Consider the following 25,277-nt stretch of genomic DNA (forward strand, 5'->3'; position numbering starts at 1 on the left):
TGACAAAAATCATCCATTCCCAGCGAGAGCTCACGTGGTTCGGATTTCACGTTAATCAGTAGGTCCCGTCTTATATAGCCTCGCTGCTGAAAGAGACATTAAACTCAACTCAAAAATCATCCACTTAAGCAACAGAAATATGGACTAAAAACATGCAGTGACAAATAATATAGTCGAGTCATTTTATTAATATCGCTAATGTATTCTGTTTGCAATAGAAACTAAATTACTTAACTCATAGTAGAACTAGGGCTACCCGTTCTCACAGGATGAACAAGGGTTAACGTAAAACCGGACACTGATATTATCGAAATTTCCCCTTTACATGCAGAAATTTTTTTTGAAAATGCTTTAACACGTGTTTGATCGAGCCAAGGCACCGAGCAGCACAGATGGTTAGGGAGCTGAAGGTTCTGGGGCAGGTGTCATTCGATGTCATGGTACGGTATTCAACATATATTGAAGAACTGTTAAAGTACAGGGGTACAGTGAAACTGGTCCATAAATTATTAGTGAATTAACAGTTTTACCCCTAAAATTTTTATTTCGATGCTGAAGTGTCCTCAATTTGCACCAATTAGTCTACATAAATCTCTCGAGTTCTGAATAGTGCATATCGTCCGTAATTTACACAAAATCGTGTTTGTTCTAAATCAGAATCTTACAAGCCATTAAACGGGACAATCCCGTTCATTCCCGACGCACAAAAATGTTGCTTCCTACAAGCTTAACGAGTTACGCTCAAAACTTATTCCGGAGTATCTTAAAATATTAGGCTTGTAGGAAGCAACATTTTTGTGCGTCGGGAATGAACGGGATTGTCCCGTTTAATGGCTTGTACGATATTATATGTTTTTATGTTCTTAGAACACTACAGTGAAACATAGACCAACATATAAGTTACAGCAGAAAACAGAATTCGATAAATGCAAGGAGTTAAGTGCACGTTTCAATTTCCGTATACAAGTACTGCGGTGACGATACAAGTTATGTAAAATTACTTACTTCGTCCTATTAATGCTGAAAGTAGAACCATGGCACAAGAAAATTAAAAATCTTACAAATATCAACACAATATGCTTAAATACACAATAACTAGTACTACGCACTTACCGGTGGATTTTACTTGTTTGTTATCTCTTTGCAGTGTAGCAAGTCATTCAATAATTATATCTTCGTCCTTGCTTTTATATTCCCCTAGTTATCTCTCATAGAAAAAAGAAAAAAATACCAAATAAAATAAGACCAAAATACAACTTTGATGTCAACAACTAGTGACTTCTTTCTTCCTCTTCTTTAATTTTAATTAAAGACATTTACCACTACAATGCTTTTCTCCTATTCTTCTCAGAAAACTTTCTATTCTTTTTGAACCTATATACCGTATACAGCTAATTATATATGAGATTCACGAGCTCTGATGTAAGAAAATGACAAATATATAAGTTTCTGAGCAGATAGGAAATATGGAAGCCACTTTTTAAAAATTACAGGTAAAAATGTGTTAAATCACAAAACTCGAGTAATATTTAAGGAACTTATGTATGTAGGAGACCAACCTCTAACTCGAATTTTAACAAACAAAACAGCACTGCAAGAGTAGCTCTAACAACGCAACAACATACGTATTTAGTAATACATTTATACATGATTCATTATTTAAAAAATACCGTGCAGTTTTACTTAGCATATCTAGTAGTAGTAGTAGTAGTAGTAGTAGTAGTCACGAGCGTCTCTGGCGGGGGGTGTCCCCCTGAATATTCTGTTGAGGAGATGAAATTGACCAATGCTGATCTATACGAAAGAAGTACAGAGAGGCAGAACAAATGAATTTATATGTGTTGTTAAAGATTAGGTTGGTGTAATTGAAATGTCAATTTGGCGTGTACCATTTCTTGGTTAATTAAAGTAGACTCGGCTCCCATGACACATTTTTGTCATTGCTTAACCAGCAATGATTGGATATCATGATAGGGCGTGTCGATTTTTTCAATTTTCAAAATCCTAAAATGAGGGGTGCTAAAAAGTTGAGACCTGACATTGTACTTCGAAGCATACATTTACAAATTCGATATAATGTTGTTTTGCTAGGTAAATATCAGTTCAAAGTTTTGTCATTTTCGTTCTTTTTTTACAAATTTACTTTTGTTGTTCATAGATGGCGCCAGCGTTGTATTTCATTTATTGAGCAGAAATACCTCCTTGTTAAGATTAGTTTTATCTATTTCCACATTGCTGAATTACAGTTTTAATATTATGTCAAATTTATATTCTACAATCATAAAATTAGATACATTTTCAATTTTAAACGGGTGCTAAAGTTTTCACATTTATTATATAATAACTCCAAGGGTATAAGAGTGAGAGCTTCAAATTTGAGTGTGTAAACTTTTTCAACTAGTCCTTATACTAACATCGTGGTTTCTTGATGTTTCTTTACAATGACTTCTAAGACAAAAACAAAACGTAATACATTTACACATAAGAGTAATTTGATTATAACCGGCAGAGGATTGTTACCCTCTGAACTTCCCGTCATTAAGCTATGTTGTTATGCAGAGCATTTGGTATGGTGTCGGCTTGCGTGCCACAGCTGCCATATCTACTGCCGCCCGTATGGATGTTGGCTTGATGACCGACAAAGACCAAAGGCTTGTGATTGATCACAATAAAGTGAAGAAAGCACAAGCAAAAAAATAATGAAATCCGTGGACCAGGAATTTGATGAGTTCTGTCAGCAAGGTATACTCGACTGCATCTTTTTTGACGGCCGTGAAGATATTACGAATGTCATGTTGGTAGCAGAAAATTCAATTCACCAGTTCCCTGGGATTATATGAGAACAACACTATTCTGTTTATAGCGAGCCATGTGGACGCTATCTTTATCATTTGACTCCTCAGAAAGATTGTGACAATAAAAAGCAAGCTGAAATTTTTGCTGATAATCTTGAAGATTTTAGAAGGGCATTGATAAAATCTTACAAGTAATTGGAGGTGATTCTACCAACGTCAACACTGGTTGGGAAGGTCGTACTATGCGTTGGCTAGAAGTCAAACTCGGTCGTAAGCTAAATTGGTTAGTGTGTGCTCTTCACACCAGCGGGTTACCTTTGCGACACTTAATCACAAGACTGGATGGCATAATTTTGTCTAGCAATCAGTGGAAAAGTATTATTGGAGATATGCTAGACTCAGTTGCTGGTCTTGAAATCGATCCTTCATAGAAAAAAAACTCCCAATTGGAGAGCCTCTTATTGCGCTGAGTGAAAATATCGTAAAAGATTTATCTACAGATCAAGCATACGGATATCAGATTACACAGGCCATTCTCACTGGAAAACCTCCATGGGTTCTGGCGCTTTTTGAAATTGGTCCAGTCAGTCATTCAGGATGGTTGACTACAGCAAATACACTGCGTCGTTTGTGGGTTTTCAAACATGAACTTAACGTCAAATATCTCATAAATCTTAGACGGATACTGAAATACATTGTTAGTGTCTATTACCCTGCTGGTTCAACATCAAAGTCAAGCATTGCTGGGAAAAGGGGCCACGCCACATCTTGTTACTGCAGTAACTGCAGTGACTTAATATGCAGAAGAAGATTGTTGTGGATGCTGTACTCCAAAAGATACTTAACTTGAGAAGTGAGGCAGTAAAAGATAATCTCTCTGTATGTCCGAGGAAAACACCTGCCATCGACACCAATGCCTCGTTCGTGCTAGAGATGATCGACTGGTCTAAAGGTGTTTATGAACCTCCCTTGACATGCAAACTTTCAACAGTAGTAGTAAAGAAATTTGTAGATGTTCCGATGAAAGTACCACAGTGGCAAAATCACACTCAATCTATAGAAAGGTGTATGAAACAAGTCACAGGGGCAGCAGCAAAAATCTATACGCATGAGAAACGTGAGAGATACATGATAGTTCCAGAAGCAAGTCCACAGATGATGTCCGGAAATGAATCAAAACAGGACATAATGAAACTTGTTTTGTGAATAACTATGGTTAATGGTATTGCTTACTTGTTGCTGTTTCTTGGATACATTAAATTTTGTATTAAGTAAAACAAGGACAGCTTTATCACAAAATGTAACACAAATGTAGCATATATATATATATAGTAATACTATAGCAGTAAGTAAGAAGTGTATGAACTGTATGATGCAGCAGTTACAAAATAATTCATTATAATTGAAAATTAGTAGTTTGTCAATGTAGTTGGGAAAGGTATTTTTAAAATCAATGAAAAATGTGTTTTTCAAGATTTGTAACAGAAACTACACACTTCAAACATGGAGAATGTTACATGTTTTTACTAAAACAATTATAAAGTATAATAGTACGTAATCAAAGTAATACTTTCTGTTCTTAATAACTGCAATGCAATAATATGAAGTCTAAATACAGTATTTCAGTACGTATGTCTATGTACGCAGAAATTTTATTGAATGTTTTCTCAAAGTATTGGTTATATACTCTTTCTTACTGTATTTCTAGCTTTATTAATATGTTTAATGATTAATAAAATGTTTCATACGGAAAAATAATTTATTTTATAGCATTGCATGGCTTTTTCGAAAGTATTTCAGTATAAAATTCCGAAAACTGCTCTTGTGCTATATTCAAATCTTGATTTACCTAGCTAGAAATTCTTTAATCACAAAACTAAGTTCGGATTTGAATTTCTCATACCTAAAAACATACTTTTACGACCCCTCATCATGAAAAATTGCAAAAAGTATATTTCACCCTCAAAAATGACACGCCCTAATATCATGACGAACGATGACTAGAGAAGAGAAAAATATAGCCTATAGAAAGTTCATCTGCGAATTAAAAAAGGAAATCTACAAAAACAGAGGAATATACAATAGAAGCAGCGCCGTATTTAGGGGTTCTGCACACCTACGTACTTTTGTTGTCGGCGCCCCCATAATTATACTGTATATTTCACCATTCCCTTCTTCCCTGACTCAAAAATAAAAATGATATAACTAAATTATGCCTAATTAGTGAATTAACAATTTATTACAGTTTGCGCTTCTAAGTTAATGTAGATGAGATTTTTTTTTTCGTATTTTTTACTGAATACATTCAAAGTGCACGGCGCCTCTATCCAATGTAAAAATCTTCTATTTGCTCTTGATTTTTTACGTCTCCACACGTAAAACTAAAATATTATTTAATTTTTAAATTTTGTACCCTTCAAAAATCTAGGTAGGGCCTAATTGGCCTAATGGGAAATGAGGAACTGAAAAGAAGTAAAGTTGACAAGACAAATTAAAAATGGTACAGACATTTTAATTATGTAAATGGAGGTAAATTTCATGGAAATAGAAGATAGCAAGGAAAACTACTATGACAATATAGCAACTAAAGATAAAATTGAACTTTTAATGAGAGAACTGCAGTTTAAAAAAAGATGAAAAGAATACATTGAGGAACCGAATGATACTAAGAATTAATTTTATATCTTAGGAATTAAAACGTGAAACGAAGTAAATGAGGATGACAAAGGAATTGGAATGCTAAGGGACAAGTTCAAAAACATAGAGCGTGATTCAAAATGATGTGAACGATTATAACTCCTTATACATAACTTTTTTTTTTTTTAAATTAATCATCCAAATAGCTTCAAATCTTACAGTTAAGTGCTAAAACTCTCCAAATTTTTGTGTTAAAAAATGAAAATAGTACATCACAAATGTTCTATGTGGACCCCCTTTGTTACCCTGCATACATCTATTCGGTATTCCAATTCCGCCCAGACCCGTTTCAACATGTTTACATCAACAGTTTGCACTGCAGCAGTGATGCGCTCTTTCAGTTCATTTACATCTTGGGTCAGAGGGGGTGTGTAGACAATGTCTTTGAGATGTCCCCACAGAAAAAAAATCGCATGGGGATAAGTCCGGTGATCTTGGTGACCAACGTAGAAGCTGATGATCATTTTTACCTGACCGTCCAATCCAGCGGTGTGGCAGTCTGTTGTTGAGGAAATTTCTGACATTGTGATGAAAGTGACATGGAGCTCCATCCAATTGATAGATGAAGTTTGCACTGTCATGTTCGAGCTGTGGCATAAGCTACGTAGTAAGCATTTGTAGAAATGTTTGTCCAGTCACAGTTTCTTCGTCAAAGAAGTACGGACCATAAACTTTTGAAGATGAAATTGCACAAAACACATTCGTCTTCGGTGAATCACGCACAATTTCACAGATTTGGTTAGGTTTCTCAGTTCCCCAAATGCGAACATTTTGTTTATTCACTCTTTCTGTCATATTGAACCATTGAGATAATATATAGGTCTATATATTATCTCAATGTATTGAACGTAGCCTCATCACTGAAACGAAGTTTGCTCAAAAAATCATCATCGACACTGTACAACTCTTGAAATGACTCACAAAAAGTCTTGCGACACGAGTGGTCATTAGGTGTTAGTGTTGTAACAACTGCACTCGATACGGATACATCTTTAAATGTTTACGCACTATACGCCAAACAGAGCGGTTAAGCTCATTGGTAATCAAGGGGTCCCGGGTTCGAATCCGGTGGGGTCACAAGTGGTTACGATCCCAAGTTAAGCGTAGGTCCCATCCTTAGTACGTCATCATCATCCCATGAAAGGCAATGACAAACTACCATGAGTTCACCTTGCCCAGAGACCTTCGGGTCAAACACCTACCTTCGGGCAGAATACCACATCATAATCATCACTGAAAGAATTAAGCTATATAAAATTTCGTTGTAACTTTTGTAACTTGTAATATCTAAACTGCTACTCAACAAGAGCTGGCATATTTGCAAAATCACGGCTTGTTTCCTTGCTTGAGACATAAGTTTGTGCAGGGAAGAGGGCGGCAAATTATTTAGAGTAATGGGGTGCACAATATATAAATACGGGCCTGGTACTACCCCCAGAAGAGTATCGAATAAGAGTTTGATTAGGAAACATATTGATTATAGGAGGTAGAAGGACTAATGATGAAATGATCTTTACCGCAGAATATGAATTGAAAATTAACATGATGACAGAGGGCATATGAAAAGGCTCTGAAAATACTATGACATTAAAATTAAAATAAATATGAAAAAGATTAAAGTAGTAATGGGAAGATGATAAAGGCTGTGATAGACGTCTGAACAAGGCAACAGATTAGATGCCTATTACAATACGTACATACTATTATTAGCGTAGATGAAAAATGAAATCTTTGAGTTTTATGCCCAATCGTTATGCCGGCTAGGCTAAAGGAAACGGTGATGATGAGAAATGAATGAAATGGTGGAATGAAGGAAGTGGGAGAAAATGGGAGAACCCACGCACACGATGTTTGTCCACCCCCAAGTTCACTTGGCGCGAGCTGGGATCGAACCAGAGACCTCATACACCAGTATTAGCGTAGTTATAATATGTAAACTTTAAATAGAAATAGCGGGGAAAATGGTGAAAAAATGGTGAAAGATTGTGATGAAAAATATACTCTGTGAATCACTGAATGAAGAATTACAGAAAGAACTGGGATAAAGAGTATTCCATTGTAAGAAGCTGAAACATTGCATTACGAAAAGACAACGCATAATACTCGAGTTCTGAAAATTTGTACTTTAGGGTGAACGTAAAATTTGAAACAATGAACCAATGAAGTACATTGGGAATGATGCGTAAAAAGAATATAAATGGAAGTAATTAAGAAGATACAAAGTATTAAGACATTGTTGGAGAATAAATTATATTCCGAATGACATGTAGGAGGTACGGTAGAAGGAAAACAAGGAAGGTAGAGAAAGAGTTAATGGATAGTATTAAGAATATAATTTGTGTGTCGAGGCGAAGGAGTTATCTAAGCAACCATATTGTATGTAAACTTAAATTTGTAGCAGTAATGGAGGAAAATTGTGCTGAATGAGTGAGTTAAGTGATTTTTTCACTACTGCGCTAAATCTAGTGCAAGGATCTAGAACTCACATTTTCAGTTCGAAACAATGTGTGTGTACAGAAAACATAGGCTGGTGGATGATCCATTTTATTCTCATGTAAGTAAGTTTAACGCTTTTACTTACCTTTAATCAATTTGGACTTCGAAGTAGGGCTGTGCGATATGTCGATATATCGATATCGTCGATATCGATATCTTCTTATATCGATCATCGATATCGCAAAAATATCGACGTCGATATATCGATATTGTCGATATTCGATATCGATATCCGATATTGTCGATATTCGATATCGATATCCAATATCGTCGATATTCGATATCGATATCCGATATTTTCGATATCGATATCCGATATCGTCGATATTCGATATCGATATCCGATATTGTCGATATTCGATATCGATATCCGATATCGTCAATATCGATATTCGATATTGGTGTTTCACACTTCCTCGAAAAAATTACGGCAGGTTTTGCTTTATATATATATATATATAACGCTTTTTGGATCGCGATAGTAGCTGCATTTGCATTTCTTAACCGAATAAAACCAAACTGCACGATACTCGAATTAGGCAGAAAAACGCCCCGTTTCATGAGTCAAATTAATGTAGGGCTTGGGGACTATGCTTCCCAACATTCCATGTTAATATTTCGTTTTCTCTTTTGACTTTATTTCTTAACAGAATGAAGCCAAATTTACAGAGGATTAGTATGGGTTAAAAATTTGGTTCCTTTTGAAGATAGTCCAAATCGGCGGCGGTGGGGTAGAGATGTTTCTACGTCTACTTAATCCACATAAATATTGTGTATTTAACTTATATTATCGGCTACACTTCTTCACCGAATCAAACCAAACTTTGTGTAAAAATTGTATTGGGCAGAAATGATGTTCCTTTCGAAGATAAAGCCAAAACTAGTGCAGACCCGGGGAGCTATGCCTTCCAAAATATTTCTCATCATTAACATGGCTGCATTCCTTAACCGAGTCAACTTGATATTCTCACTACAATTAATGTTTGTGCTGTATTGCCATTGCGAGTGAAAAATCAAATGCCTGTGCTAAAATTTGCTTAAATCTAAACAGACAGAAAAACAAGAATTTGCTAGTTTTTTGTGGAAAGTAGTAATTTTCCGTTTATTTGTATGTGGAAAACAAACAAATCCCTCCATTCTGTCATTTCACTACACAGACCTACATATTCTGTTTAGGTAGTATTAACACTTCCCTATTTCTTTGGATTTGCTTAAGTATTAGAATATGCATTATTAGGTGCACTGTTATTAGGAATGACTTAGAACCTCTCTAAATTAATTTCACAAGCAGAACTGAATAATGATATAGGACGTAAGCTTTAGCCTAAATTTAATAAAAACATGAACACTTTTAGATATGAGTTTGCACAAAACCAATAACAAGAAACCTCTTCATATGGGAGATGTCACGTCTTTGCGTAAAGCTCTTTAATACAAAAAGATTATCAGTTTAATAATAACATGAAAGAGATCTCGATTGATCGCGTTCTTTTTTTAATTGGATATTAAAATAGAATACTACAAAATAATAAGTCCAAGTGTTATATTTGTAAAGCTAACGGGTTAACTTAGAAGAACACAAACAGACACATCACACATACAGAGAAAAATGAACAATAACTGTCTTGTTTAGAAATATGCCTATTAGCACAGTTTTCAACTAGAAATGTATGATGCATTGAAGTTCATGACACTGCTATTTAGGAACGAGCTCTTTTGTTCATGGAAAGAAAATCAGTTGTTTCGCATGTTCTGCACTAACTGTACGTGAAGTATGAGCATCAGTTACGATATTGCATCCACAACTATTACATCCACTTTCCGATAGAACACTGGTACCTACACAAATACTTACGAGCCAGAAGAGCTAATTTTGGAAATTCACCGTCATGAGATTTCCTCCAGTGAAGGAGGTTTTCTTCCATATCTGTAGGCAGTGGTGCTATTCTAATTTTTGGTGACTGGTTATATCTATCTATCTATCTATCTATCTATCTATCTATCTATCTATATATATATATATATATATATATATATATATATATATATATATATATATATATATATATAAGAGAGAGAGACATAGTAGATGGATACATAGAAAGATATCTCTCTCCAGTGGCGTAACTAAGGGCTTGGGGGCCATCCCGCAGACAACGTGGAATGGGGCTCCTTTTCTATGTCCTACATCGCAATTTGGAGGCCTCGTGATGGCCAGGGCCCCCCGCAATGCGGGGTCTGCGGGGCCCTTATTTACGCCCCTGTCTCTCTCCCTCTCTCTTAGGAAGCAAATCATGCAAGATAGACAAAGGCAAATTTTTCACTGGATACCACAAGTGACAAGTAGAGACCTACACAGCAACCTAATATAAGGTGTTGTGACGAAATTAGGTAGCACTGCGAATATCTTGGAAACGAATTATCCAAAATAGATGTTTGTCAAGAAGTATTGGAAACACCTTAACCCAGCAATGGATCAACAATTATTGATAATGGTATGTATGCGTTTCAAATGTAAATAACCCTCACCACTGCACTCATGTGATCCCAGTTTTCATTCTTGATATCTAACCAGCCCATGGGCGGCGATTAGGGGGGCAAAGGGGGGCAGTTGCCCCCGCACTTTTTTTAAGTAACCAATTAATGTATATAGTTTCATTTGGAAATGTAACGATTTTGTATGTGTTACTGATTAATAGGAAAAAATGCTGCCATATAATATTTGCTGTTGCGTGAATACGTATTGGTTGTCTTCCCGTGGAGTAAAGAAACCTACAGTAATTGCGTTTTAATCGCCACACAAAATAACCCCAAAAAATAACCTATTGGAGCACAATTTCAGCATACTTTCATTTCTTCTTACAAGGGCTCGATATGTTAGAGAGCCGCTTTGAAGCTAATCGAAAGAACATTATGCAAAAAAGTAGGGCCTATTTCACAAGTTATTCTTTAATTGCACAAAAATTGACAGTTCCTAAAATGTCTTTTCTTCTTTCTAAAGTAAGGAATATCGATTAAAAAGAGCGTGGTAAGAAACAACTTCTACCTTTTCCATTGTTTTGTAGTGTAATATACGAGTGAAGTGTTGTGTTTAAGGATGTACGAGTGTATATACAATAAAATTTAGTAAATTGAACATAATTCTAGGTTTTAAGTTTATTTTGTATAACTGAAGTGTGGATTGTAAGTATTGTTGTGTTTTGATGTGTTCCAATAAAGAGAAATCTGCACCTAATGGCAACGAACATATTTCAAGAAGTTGCAAAAGCAAATATTTCTTTAAATGTCGTAGCATATGCTTGTAGTATTTACTGTCTTTCATTTTCTAAGAGTAATAACATACATTTAATAGCATGTGTGGAATTAAATATTAAGTTTTTCATTAATCCTCAGTTTCAATATAACTTTTGCAAAACAAGCATCATTATTAATTACTATGATTAATATTATCCTTTCTATTTATTTGTTTTGCAAATTTATTAAATAATCTGATCACACAATTTTCCAGACAGAATTTTAAGATGTTCATGAGCAAGGAATCAAATCTCTTCTTACACTTTCGTTGTTTACGAGTACAAAGGGCTAGTATCTACTTGCGTTGTTCTTCTCAATTTACTTAATAAACTATTATATACGATATACGGTATTTTAACTGAAAATATAGTATCCTATTAGTTATACAACCTTTCGTCAAACAAAATGTTAGAAACAACCAGGAAAACTAACATTTATATACAAATATTCAGATCATGTCTTGCCCCCTCACTTTTAACGTCCAACCGCCGCCACTGAACCAGCCCATTTGAAATTAAGAAAAAATAGCTTATACCTTATTCTGAGAGATTATATATCTAACCCTGTAGCTGTAAGAATTTCTAAGAACAAAGCTAAACAAACTGAAACTTGGTCGTTCTTGGGTATAACTGGATAAAATTTACTGTTATGCCTGGGTATAACAAACGGTTTAACAAACTCGAAATATATTAACAACCGGTTCTGGCGAACCGGTGCGAACCGGCTGAATAGCACCACTGTCTGTAGATGGCACTGAAAGATATGCATCGATTTCCTGTTGCAGTGAGGCATCAAATGATTAGCACAAAAGAGAAACGGGGATTCCCCGATTTTGCTTTTGTTGATCGGGTACGTCATTCGTCCATATCTGAAATGAAATGAAATTTTTGAGTTTTACGTTCAATGATTATGCCGGTTAGGCTAAAGGAGACAGTGATAATGAGAAATGAATGAAAATGATGAAATGAAGAAAGTGGGAGGAAACGGGAGAATCCCGAGGAAACCTACACAACGGTGTTTCTCCACCACAAAGTTCACTTGGCAAGAGCAGGGTTTCAACCGGGGACCTCATGCACCAGAGGTGAACGCTCTACCACTGAGCCACCATGGACCCTATCGTCCATATCTGGATCAAGTATTGTTTGTGCTTGAGCTTAAAATACAACGCACGCACGTGTTATACTATAGAAAGAACTTCTCTCTCTCTCTGAAACGCATACCGCCACACGTGCACATTCACAATCGCACATACATGAAATAAACACCTACACACAAATAAAACACGCATATTCTATGTCACCCTGTTTCACTCTCATTACTTCCGCAATGATGACCAATATGATGGCTGAGAAAGAAATTAAATGACTATTTTTATTAACTTTTTTCTGAGGAAAGACTGGTGGATTAGAAGGAACACAAGTCTGTTTTCTGTGACTAATAAATGTATTCGGAGATATCCCCCATTGAAACGTTTTGAGACCAGATTGTATATATCAACATGAATATTCAAGACCAATCAATATGTTGAATATCCATATTTGATGTTCTCGATATCAATATTGGATGTTGTCGATATCGATATTCGATATTGTCGATATCCGATATCGATATTGTCGATATCGATATTCGATATCCGATATCGATATTGTCGATATCGATATTCGATATCCGATATTGTCGATATCGATATCGATATTGTCGATATCGATATATCTATTCGATATCGATATCAGAAAAATATCGAATGTCGATATCGAAATTTCGATATCGCACAGCCCTACTTCGAAGTTTCCTTTCAGAAACTTAAAAAAAAATTAAAGGGGGGCGCGGTGGCTCAGTGGTAGAGCATTCCCCTCCGGTGCTTGGGATCCCTGGTTCGATTCCAGCGCGCGCCGTGTGGACTTTGTGGTGGATAAACACGTGCTCGTGGGTTTTCCCGGGGTTCTCCCGTTTCCTCCCACTTTCTTCATTCCACCATTTCACTCATTTCTCATTATCACCGTCTCCTTCCCTAACAGCACAATCACATAGCTGGCATATGCCTATCATGTTCCCTCAGAGAGAAATCACATGGATGACAAGTGATAGTCACAGTCTATGTCCGCCCCTAAGCAAATGCCTGGCATGTACCTGGGGAACGTGCCTAGTATGTTCTAGGTATGTTCCCCATGCCGTAAGCGTCAATGAACCACAAAATTACACCCCCAGAATATGTTAAATCGCCTATGCGTAATGTGTTTACATTAAGGTGAATCTAAAAAGCACTTTTAAAACGCAAAAAAAAAAAAAAAAAAAAAGCAAGTGGCTGAGGTGGGAGCGAACCACCAACCTTTGAATTACTAGCCGCGTACTCTACCGATTTGGCCAGGGAGGCGATGAAGATAGGGTCGCTTGTAGAGGAATAAATTGTTGAGGTCTTTTTAAATTGGCTAATCAGAGTCCTCCTTTAACCGCATATATTCGACGATAACCGTTTGGGATCAGATAAAATCTACTCGCCATGTAATTTTAAAACAAAATGACGAGTGTCTATTTAGACCCTACTTTATTTCATGGTTCTTCCATATTCACTTTCAAATGATCGGTGACAGTTGCCATCTAATAAAGTTGATGCGTTTGTTGCTTCTAGTACACCATCGCTTAGAAAAAGAAGCAACAAACGCATCAAATGTGGGAGATGAATTTAGAACATCTAAATGTAGCATGCCTAGCACATCTTGTGCTGTTAGAGTATCTGAAACAGTATGTTCCTAAAGGAAATACCTAGAACATGACAGATATATGTCCCAAGTGACGATATAAAAACAAATGACTGTTAGAGTGCGAAACTGAGTCAGGCATATAAATGCTATATTTGTAGTACATAGTTGCAAATATCAATTAAGTGTATCAAGTACCTAAAACTGTAGGTAGCTGAAGTACATCCTTAGCACATGAATATCATATGTGCCAAGTGTCGGGTACCGAAAAAGTAGCTGGGACACCTAAATGGCACATGCCTAGCACATCCTGTGCTGTTAGGGTTTATCCTATCCGGCATAAGCTTGGGACGTTAAACTTAAAGATTTCATTTCATTTTTTTTTTTAAAAAAAAGTTAATTCTCTCTTTCATTATAATATTTATAAGTCAATGTAAAATGTAATCATTGTAAGTTCCATATGCAGCTCACGACTTTGCAACCCATCGGAAACAAATGAACAACAAATACCGACAAATGCTTAACCTATCGATTATGTTGATAAATGTAGTATGAATATTCAGTTAGCTCATAATTCAAGTAAATTACTATTTATTCATAATTTTGATGTACATTCAGTTAGGGTCTAGTAGCATTCCAGTCATCTCCGTCCCCTTCAAGTTTAACTTATCAGAGACGCCTACAGTACTAGACAGAGGCGGCGATTATGGGGCCAAGAGGGGGTAGTTGCCCACTCACTTTCTTGAAGTGACCTCTTAATGTATATAGTCTAATTTTCAAATGTAAAGTTTTTGTATGTATTACTGGTTCATAGAAAAAAATTGTGCCATATAACATTTACCGTTTGGGTGAGTACGTATTGATTATTTGTCTTCCCGTGGAGTTAAGAAAGCTACAGGAATTGCGTTTCAATAGGAATTCAAAGCAATTAATATTTTCATTGCGTAGACTATTTCAGGGGTTTTCAAACTTTTTGCAGTTGAGGCTCCACTCAACCACCAAAATCTGAACGTCTCTCTCTTGTCAAAAATGAAATGTATCACAACATAATTACATGTATCCCTAAAAAAAAAAAAAAAAAAAAAAGGCTACCACTATGATAAACTATATTTCATTTATTAATCACTAAAGGAAATATCTCATTATACCCTGGCCGGTGAACGATGATTTCTGACAGCTTCGTACAAGGCCACGGTGAGTGAGCAGAAGACAGCAGGTCAACCAATCTTAGGCTCACAACCTGTCGCGTCTCCATGGTAACCACCGCACATTGCCAAACTTTCACTCACCCCTCTCACCCTCAACGAGGAAGCAGACGACTCTTCCCTTGCGCGAGAAGCACATGGCAACACCACACTCCTCAGTAGTGCTCGCGAGCTGAGCTTTCAGAAATCATCGTTCGCCGGCCAGGGTATAACACAGGTGATCTACATTGTACACACTGACTACACCTTTCAATGTTATTAGCCAGTGTTAATAATTATGAATTGTGATAAGTCAGATATTTATGTGAACATTGAAAAACACGAGCAGAGAGGGAATTCAAATAATAAAAACCGTCACATTTAAATATTCAGCAAAGTTAATGGAATAGTCCACTGTGTATCATTAAAAAAGAACGGTGCAGACTTTAGTATGCGAGTTACGTTATAAACATATTATTTTGCCCTCGCGCCTCCCCTTACAATCTTTGGCGCCTCCCCAGGCAGGCGCGCCGCACAGTTTGAAAACTCCTGGCGTATTTCTTTAAATATCGTAGCATATGCTTGTAGTATTTATTATCTTTCATTTTCTAAGAGTCATCATCATAGGTATTCTGCCTTTATTGGCAGGTCTCTTGCCGCAGCTGAGAAGCTTCCATGCTCCACGGTCCTCCGCTAACCTTTTCGTCTTCGCGTATGATCTTTCTGTTTTAATATCATCCATTAATTGTAGTCTCCTTCACCCCCTCCCCCTCTTTCCCGCCACCATACCCTCTAGGAGTCCCTCATGATACAATCTCTTCTTAGGCAATGTCCCAACCAGTTTCTCTTCCTCTTCCTAATAATATCTAAAAGTGTTCTTTTCTCACCCACCATTTCTAACACTATCTCATTCGTTTTCCGCTCGACCCAACTAATTCTTTCCATTCTTCTCCACACCCACATTTCGAAGGCTTCCAGTCGATTTTCGTCACCTTTACGTAATGTCCACGTTTCCGCCCCATACAGTACAACACTCCACACGAAGCATTTTATGAGTCTTTTTCTCAACTCTTTGTTCAAGGTCCCACAAAACAGACTTTTCTTTCTTTTAAAGGCTTCTTTCGCCATTCCTATCCTTGCTTTTATTTCACTTTGCTTTCTAAGAGTAATAACATATATTTAATGACATGTGTAGAATTAAAAATATAAGTTGTTCATTAATCCCCAGTTTCAATATAACTTTTGCAAAACAAGCCTCATTACTATGATTAATATTATCCTTCCTATTTATTTAGTTTGCAAATTTGTTATTAATTAATCTGATCATACAGTTTTCCAAACAGAAATTTAAGACGTTCATGAGCAAGGAATCAAATCTCTTCTTACACTTTCGTTGTTTAAGAGTACAAACGCCAAGTACCTATTTGCGCTGCTTTTTTCAATTTACTTAATAAAGTATGAAATACGATATACGGTATTTTAATTGAGTTGATTTTGAGTTTAACATCCCTTTCAGCAGCGAGGCTATATGAGACGGGACCTACTGATTAACGTGGAATCCGAACCACATGAACATCCGAACCATCCGGCTCCCGCCGGGAATCGAACCCGGGTCTCCCACGCCAAACACACGTACGCTAACCGCCCAGCCATGAAGGAGCTCTACGGTATTTTAAATGAAAAAGACAGTATCCCATTAGTTATACAACCTTTCGTCGAACAAAGTGTTAGAAACACCCAGGAAAACTAACATTGATATACAAATATTCAGATCATATCTTGCCCCCCATTTTTAACGTCCAAACGCCGCCACTGGTAGTAGGGGTAGGAGTAGTAGTAGGAACGGGTTAGAGGTCTCGTAGGGGTTTGTGTTCTGTTTTTGACATAAAAATGGGCAAGTTAAAGTCTTCCCCAAACTTTTTCGCACATTTTACAATCTGTCGATCCGTATAGTAAAACTGCACCCAAAACTCACGGAAAAACTATATCAGCAAAGATGAACAGTGATCGGAAGAAAATCCTTGGCGCAGTAGCGTAGCTAGAACTTTTTCAGGAGGGGGCCAGTGAAGGGCCCAACCAAATTTTGAGGGGGCCATTTCCAATGAATGAAAATGTTTATTCATATATATATAGCCTATGTGTGTGTATGTGTGTAAAGATTTTACTCTTTTACAGTGAAAATGTAAGAATTTACTACCTCAAACAATTTTCTATTGTAAATAAGTACAGTGGTTATTTAATCATCTCGTTTAAAATATGTGTGGCTGGTTGATTTAAGTGGAAGCAAAGAATACAATTTTACAGGTAAAGAAAATAACTTATAGGTACATGTCTCTACTTAAAAGAGGATTGTTCCATTCTTGTGGGCAGCAGCAAACTTATCAACAATTTTTCATTTAGAAACTGGTATAGTCACAGAGATGATATCTAGCTTGTTTCAAGGAATGCGTTTTTGTAGACACAAAAAAGATCAATGGAATTCATCAAGAAATCAACTTTGGTTTTCTCTCGTCTTCAACAAACTTAATTGTGTTCGGGAGGATTTTGAGTTCACATTTGAACAGTAAGTACGCCAGAAATTTTTACTTGGGGGGGGGGGTGTTCAAAATAAAAGGAGGGGTGTGCTCTCAGAATAGTGATATAATTTTTAAGCAAACTCAAACAAGAAAGCAGTATATTTTGTTACGCAACTATTGCAATAATAATAATAATAATAATAATAATAATAATAATAATAATAATAATAATAATAATAATAATAATAATAATAATAATAATAATAATAATAATAATAATAATAACAATAATAATAGTAATAGTAATAATATCAGTTCTTCGCAGTGGTAGGTTTAATAAAGTAAGTTCACACATTTGAGCATTTATTATTATTATTAAACTAAGTAATACAGTGAAACCTCTCAAAATGGACATCGGTGGAACCGATTATTTGTCCGTAAATGAGAGGTGTCCCTAAAAGGAAGGGTTCTCTCTCATAACTCCACACCACACATATTTATGGAATGGAAGAATAAGAAAGTTTGTCCTCTTATGAAGATGTCCACTATTGAGAGATGCCCGTTAAGAGAGATTTCACTGTATTAGGAATTAAGCTGCACTATTTTACCCAGAAATTACATGTGAATTGATTACATACGAATTATTGTAATTATTTTGCAAAATTCTGCTATTATTTCAATTTATTCAACCCCAGCAAGTTTTAGTGGGTGATCTTTTTCAAAATATTAATTGGGAAAAAAATCCCTCGTCTCATGCTGAAATCACATTCGTTTAGTAATTAATACGTACGTAGTTCCAATTTCATTATTTTAATATTCTAACCCTGTTGTTAACGTTAATTGTTGTAATATTATTTGATCTCTTAATCTCCGTTCCTGCCCCTTCCTGGCTACGTTATTGGCTCTGAATATCTTTCATAAGAAAATTATTCATTGATTTAGTTGTTTTTCAGAAATCCAGTTTTTCAATTTACAAATATGTTTTATCTTTCTGTTTTGTCTTCTTTAATATACCCTAATTTTAATAATCCCAGGGCTCATAGGGGTCTGATCTCTTGTAAATGGTTGAAGAGTGATCAAAAATGGCCAAAAGCACACGAAAAAGTGACCAAAATCTCACCATGCCCCTTTTTTCTTTAATTCTTCTTTTTGAGCTTCTTCCTTTCTTAGGTTTTCCAAGTATGCTTTGTAGTTACGGTAAGCAGACTTAGCAGATGTAAGAAGCTTCTGAGTAAATGGAACCAGTTCTGGCCTATTTCCGAATTTCTTCATCCCAGACATTATATTTAACTTAGCTTTGAGAGTTCTCAAAGCCTTGAAATATTCAAATTCATCATCTACTCTTAAGAACATACAAGAAGCATAATACAAGATGAACCACACAAACACGCACACAACGTTGAACGGAGCGTTAACTATTACGAGAGAAAACTAAAAGATTATTTTGATAGAAGAAAGAATAGACACAGAAGGGTTCTCAACCCCTCCTTGAGAACTTAAGCATCCACCAACCATCCACTGTGCTTTAGAAGAGCTGAAGCGAGAATAAAGCTGACTGTTTCACATGTGACAGCAAGTACTGAAGCTTTCAGAAGAATAATGAGTAACAAGTTTCTGTCTTTTTCCATTTGTTTTTATATTTTTTCTTAGAAAACTGCCAATGCAAAACTAAATCACACGAAAAAGTCACTTTCCCTCTCTAAAAAGTAACTCTTAGTGACCAATTTGAAAAACAGTAAATTTTAGTTGAAAAAGTGACTCATTATGAGCCCTGTTCCGCTCAATGAATTTACGCGAATAAAAATATACTTTACAAAAATTAAGCTAGCAAAAAATGCGTTCCTGCATAACACTAGAATCAGTCTAAAAATATATATAATTCTTACTTCTATCGATCTTTTCATTTCTAAAAACGTTTTAACTACACCCTTCTAACGTCCGTCCGTTGATACACCTCTTGCAGAGCAGGCTCGAAACCAGCCACAGAGCTTTGGGGCCCATGAATATGTTAGGAGGGGCCAAGTCATTTAAAATTCTCTTACAAATATCTAAATTGTGCATTTTGTATTGAGGTCTGGAGGGAACATGAAAAATTTAGGGATAGCCAGGCCCTCCCAAGCCCCCGTCTGGTTGCGAGCCTGTTGGAGAGTAGCACTTACCAACTGAATCTGGTATAGGCTTATTACTATATTGTAACATTTTTCCTTATTGAGGAGGAGATAGGTGAATGACCGCTCAAGACGTTGCCAATTTCAGTCATCTGCATCTGTCCATGCATCTCTTTTCTCGGAAACGACTGCGGAGCCCAGGAGGGTAGGTATCAGCGGTCTGTTTTGTCAATTGTTTCGATCGAAACACCGCCCGAAACAAAGAGGTCATGTGGTCCTCGAAGCCGTACAGGAGAACGAGGTCGCTTCGTATTTTGCAGTGAAATAAATAAATAAGAATATTGCCTTCTTTCCTAAACGCTAAACCTTTTTTAACTTGATGTAATAAATAATCTATATGATACTGATTGATACAATTGGATTTGGGGGAGTATTCTTTTTCCATCCAGGGGTGTGTGTAAAGAAATTTGGAGGGGTGTTAGGGGGGTGTTGGAGGGGTGTAGATTACTCCCTGCATTTGAATATTTCCAGATCACTTCCATAATGCTGCGCCATAAGCTCAACAATCTTGTAATTTAGAAAGTTTTACTTTTGGATATAGAGCGGTGATTGGTCTACATCATCCAAAGCGGTTTTCCATCTCAGTGATTGCCGTATTAATAATAGGCAGAAAAATGTCTCTTACTAGGCTATATTATCTTTAGAAAATTCGTTTTCTGCCTCCGATGAAGGAAGAGATGCATCCACAATGAATTTGTGATATTTCGATGGCAAATATCTAGTTCGTTTCCCGGAGGAACCCCTATAGCCTATCTGTTTCCGGCTCTGGAATTTCAAGACCATTTTCTTTGCATATCTCCAAACGTTCTTGATAAATTTGTTCGAATGTTGTTCGTTGAGAGTCACATTCTCTAAACCTCATCTTCGACAGCGTTTGAACTAGTGAATCCACAACAATCAAACCTTCCGACATGTGTGCATCTAACCAAAGTCGAAGCTCAAAGTTATAGCATGGCAGCAGTCATCTCAAATTGTAGCACCCTGAAAACATTCCCTCTTATACAGATCACACTAATTTTCCGGATGGAATGACGGAAGTAAATAAATATCTCAAGTTCAGATTTGGTTTAATACCACATAATAATATAAATAGTTGTTTGGTAGATAAATTGTAATAATAATAATAAAGTAAAAAGTGATGGACAAGGACAAATGTTCTTAAGAGACAAACATCGCACAGAAACAGGAACTGAACTCCAACAGGAGACTGATTTGCCATCCCAGCCTACTTAAAATTTTAAGCCTTGCGCTTGAAGCTTAAGTTTCACTTTAAAGTAAATTGCCAATAATTATCATGTATTCTTAAAATTTCAGAAAAATGTTCCGATTTCATGCTCTAAAAATATGGTAGCCTAATCAGTGACGAAACTAGACATTTGGTGCCCGGGGCAAATTTTGCGATTAGCACCCCTTCATCTACATCTACACCAATAAACACACAGATTAATTTGCTGGCGTCCGGGTCAATTGCCCCTGTTGCAGTCTCTTTTCTGATCTGGCCGTAGTTCAATTATTTTTGGTTACTTTTACCCTTGAGCTCTAAAATCGAGCAATGAATTTGTCCTTACTTCATTAAAACGATAAAAGTCAACACTGTTTGAAGCAAAGAGAGGAAATTTGTTTTTTTCCCTAATATGAAACAGTGTTAGCGCAGACATTTCAATGGGGACGCCTTACAGTAAAAGAAGTAAGTATACGTGGCCTTTTTCTTTCTTCCGTTTGTTTCCCTTCACTAGTTTTTAGAATTTGACGTGAATTCAAATACAAACACTTCACACCCACACCGAATGGCCAACGCTCAGCAGTAGAACATCAACTTTCGAACATCAAGATTCGGAAGATGGTGTGATCGATCTTTCGTGGGTTAATATTTCGACTGAGTTTACCATGATTCTTCCTCGTTATCACTAGGGACATTTTTATGGCCCCATTGACTCATTTCCCTTATTTCTATCTTATGAGTCTCGGATGTTTCAAAGCCTTAAAATAAATTCAAATGTAGTTGAAATAACGCTACTATCCTGTAGTCGATGCTAAATTAATATTGTTAGTTTTGAGATTAGATTTGAAGGAGGATATTAATTAATATATCCTATTGAAAATTCATATCACCAGTGATTTACTGTTCTGCACAATTCCTACAATGTAATTTTCTCAGAAATGCATATTTTGACGAAGAACAAATATAAATCTGCGATAAAATTGAGTATTCACTGACTGAACTTACTGAATGGAATATATATATGGACCAATCCTACAAACTCCTGATATGTCTCTGGTTACTAAACATCAGATAACGAAATGATACAACCCGATCACGCAAGTAACTACCACTTTTACACAAAATAGCATTACTGTCGTGACCAAGTTGTATCATCTCGGTATCTTACCTATTGTTAGTAATCAGGAGATTGTAGCACTGGCTCTGTGATAAACTTCGAAATTTCTCTAGTTTTAGCATTTTTGGGATTAAGCTACAGTTAAAATCGTTTAAAAGAAAATACTTCTGAACGATTTATTTATAAAGAATCACTGATTTTACTACATTTTCCCCGACTTTAGTTAGTAGTATAGGTCCACCAAGCGCTAACTCGGTTTTCCTTGGAATTTGCTAGTATCGCTTGCTAACATCGTAACAGAAGGTTTCTACAGAGTTGCCAATGGCCAAGAGCGCTAGGAAACTAGACGTACTAGAGAGAAGATCAGAAAGTAGTCGAGAGGGAGAACCAGTATCAGTAACAAATAGTAGGTGTTGGTAGTATTCAGTATCTTAATTTTCTCGAACGATTGGGATACAAACAATAGAGAGAATGACAGAAACAATAAAAACTTTTGTTCTCTTCTTTTACTGTATATTAAGCAGGACGACTAGATATCAAGATTATTTGATAATAATAATAATATCAAATTATTTAATGGATGCTATGCACTTGTTCTATGTTGCCATAATCAATGGAAATTACTTATTATACGAATTATAATAAATAGTGTACGAGACTTTTTTTTTACGTTCAACACAAGTGTAATGTTTTACTGCAGTGCATGCTATTTGTAAGTAAACATCTCATATTTTAGTATGATTTTCAACACTGAAGCAAATGAGAATGCCGTCTGATTTTTTTTTCAGGTTCTTTCTCGAAAACAAAGAAGATAACCAGATAAGGGACAGAGGTTAAAGGGAACGTTCAGACGGTGAGGTCAATGCATGCACCTTACAGATTTCAATGAATTAGATCTTGCTGTACTACTAACAGAAACGAGCCTGGAGCTTTTTACTCGAAACGCAGACTATTGCAACATACGGTATTCTGCAATTGGTAACTTTGTTGCCGAGAGATGTTTTGGTAGTAGTGTCACTTGTGCCACTATCAACTCACCGTTTGTCGACCTATAACAGTATCACTCTGAGTGGGGGCCGCTAGGGGGGCCAAGAATTTGAGCAAGGGGGCCTGGCCCCCTTGGCCCTCCCTTAGTTCCGCCACTGCCTTGGTGATAGTTCCCGCCGAGCATTAAACCTTATAGTCACTCAGAACTATCATGCGATGATGGTGCAAGTGAATGCTGAATTCAATCAGTACCTCTCACAGTGTGTGTCGCGAATCATAGGTCATGAGTTACACGACATAGATATACTGGGCCAGGTTTCACGTCAATCGCAGATAAGGAACCATCACGCTTTAGTAGGATACCAATGATACTGAGAATACGCAACATGGACTGCTGATGACTAGAGATGTGTGATATGGTCGGATACATTATTCCAAAGCATGGTCATTTTGTGTGGCGTATGCCCAAAAAATCGTAGGATCCATTATTTTCCCGCCCAACCGTAAAATATGACAGCAGTTATGTGATGCTGTGCGCTGCAATATCCTGGTTTCCAGTGGGTCCTGTGGTGACGCATACCGGTCGTGTCACTTCTCGAAATTATGTCGTCATTGTAGGAGAACATGTGCATCTCTTAAAAATAAATATGAATTCTGGCTCGCCTTAGGCCACAATTTATCTGTCTCGGACCCTTCATTAGTATACATACTAGATAGGACCCCATGATTAACTCATTCTGAAGCAAACGCATTTCTTTTTTCAATGAAGTAGAGTTGCTTTACGAGGTGAGTCCCTGCCAAAGCGATCTCTAAATGCAGTCATTACCCGTGTCATTGTTTGCCCTGTGTATGGTAGTTAGTGTATACATAGATATGCCACTAACCGTTCCTCAACTGTGTAACTGCAACTATTCACATCACTACGGCTTTACAACTGAAATGCTCCACGTTACCTGAATGCACGGATCCAGACAGTACTGTCTAGGATCCTGAAAGAAGAGTTACCAATATTACAAGTAAAATTACGCTGACATTGTTCTCTATGGTATTCAAACTTAAGGGTATGAAGACTGAACATCCTGTACAATATCAGAAGTTGCTTGGTTGGTTTATGTCCCTTGTCAGCACCATTGATACGTGAACCAATAGCTTGAATGAAACTCGAACCACTTGAGCTCCCGCCAGGAATCGAACTCAAGTCTAGTATATTTGAGAAATGATGATTCTCTTTATCTAAAGTAATTCTAAAATTTGGCAGTAAATATCAAAGTTTGGTTAACTTTTCCCCGCTTCAAAACTTGGAAGACCCACTCAAATTTCAATAAATTACATGGTAATTTTTTTAAGGGGTATACAGTCCTGCCTTAGGGTTGGATCTACCTTCAAATTTGACGATTGTATTTTGACAATGTCGATCAATTTTTCGATTATCTAAATTTGGGCACTACTTCACTGTTCAAATTTGGTTTCCTTCGCTCATCAAATTTGACAATTTTATTCCGGATTATATTTTGACAACGGTTTAAATTTTATGTGTGGATCATTTATTTTGTCGGAGATGACTTAACCCACGGCTCACTCTCCCGAACACGTTACCTCAAATCTTGACATAGAGTACCCTTTTAAATTTCCCTTTAATGACTTGTAATGACTTGTAATGTAATATTAACTCAAGATGCTCTGTTGTACGCCCAATTTTTGGATGTACGTCTTTGTTACTTTTAACAATAGTAATAAATTTCGAAACTTTGACAATTAGATTATTTTGATTCGCTGTTATTTCCAAGGATGTTATAAATAGAGGATGTGCCCATATGTATCTTCATCCTATTAAATCGGTGAAGCCAAAAAGCAACCGAGCATCGGCACGTCTGATTGGCTACTCTCGTTTCTACCATCGTCTGATTGGCTACTTTCATTTCCGCCATGATTGTTGGCTCAAAACATTGCGATCCTATTGGGCGGAGTGAGCAGAGTAGGGGTGGCAAAACTGTGACGTATAACTTAAAGATTTTGTTGTAAGGGCAGATCCTCTTTTTATAAGATCCTTAATTATTTCAAACATTTTGGGGCAAATATTCATGTCTTCACTCTTAAATTTT

At 36.5% G+C, this 25,277-nt stretch overlaps 1 protein-coding gene across 2 annotated transcripts in view; it reads right to left on the minus strand.

Moving 5' to 3' along the window:
- Positions 1-1,307, minus strand: part of LOC145690224 (zeta-crystallin-like) — a 38,806-nt gene extending 37,499 nt beyond the window's left edge. Inside the window, exon 1 of one of the 2 annotated variants that reach the window (XM_081764907.1) lies at positions 1,114-1,307. Coding sequence is in view for 1 of the 2 variants with exons in the window: in XM_081764906.1 (XP_081621032.1) it covers positions 1,006-1,036 (31 nt within the window). In the remaining variant the exon portion in view is untranslated. Of the gene's footprint in view, positions 1-1,005 lie in introns of both variants that reach the window. The other variant, XM_081764906.1, reaches the window with a different exon arrangement.
- Between the last annotated feature and the right edge of the window lie 23,970 nt (positions 1,308-25,277).

This window comes from Thermobia domestica, chromosome 7 (assembly GCF_964235325.1).
Source record: "Thermobia domestica chromosome 7, izTheDome1.hap1.1, whole genome shotgun sequence".
Classification (NCBI taxonomy): Eukaryota; Metazoa; Arthropoda; class Insecta; order Zygentoma; family Lepismatidae; genus Thermobia; species Thermobia domestica.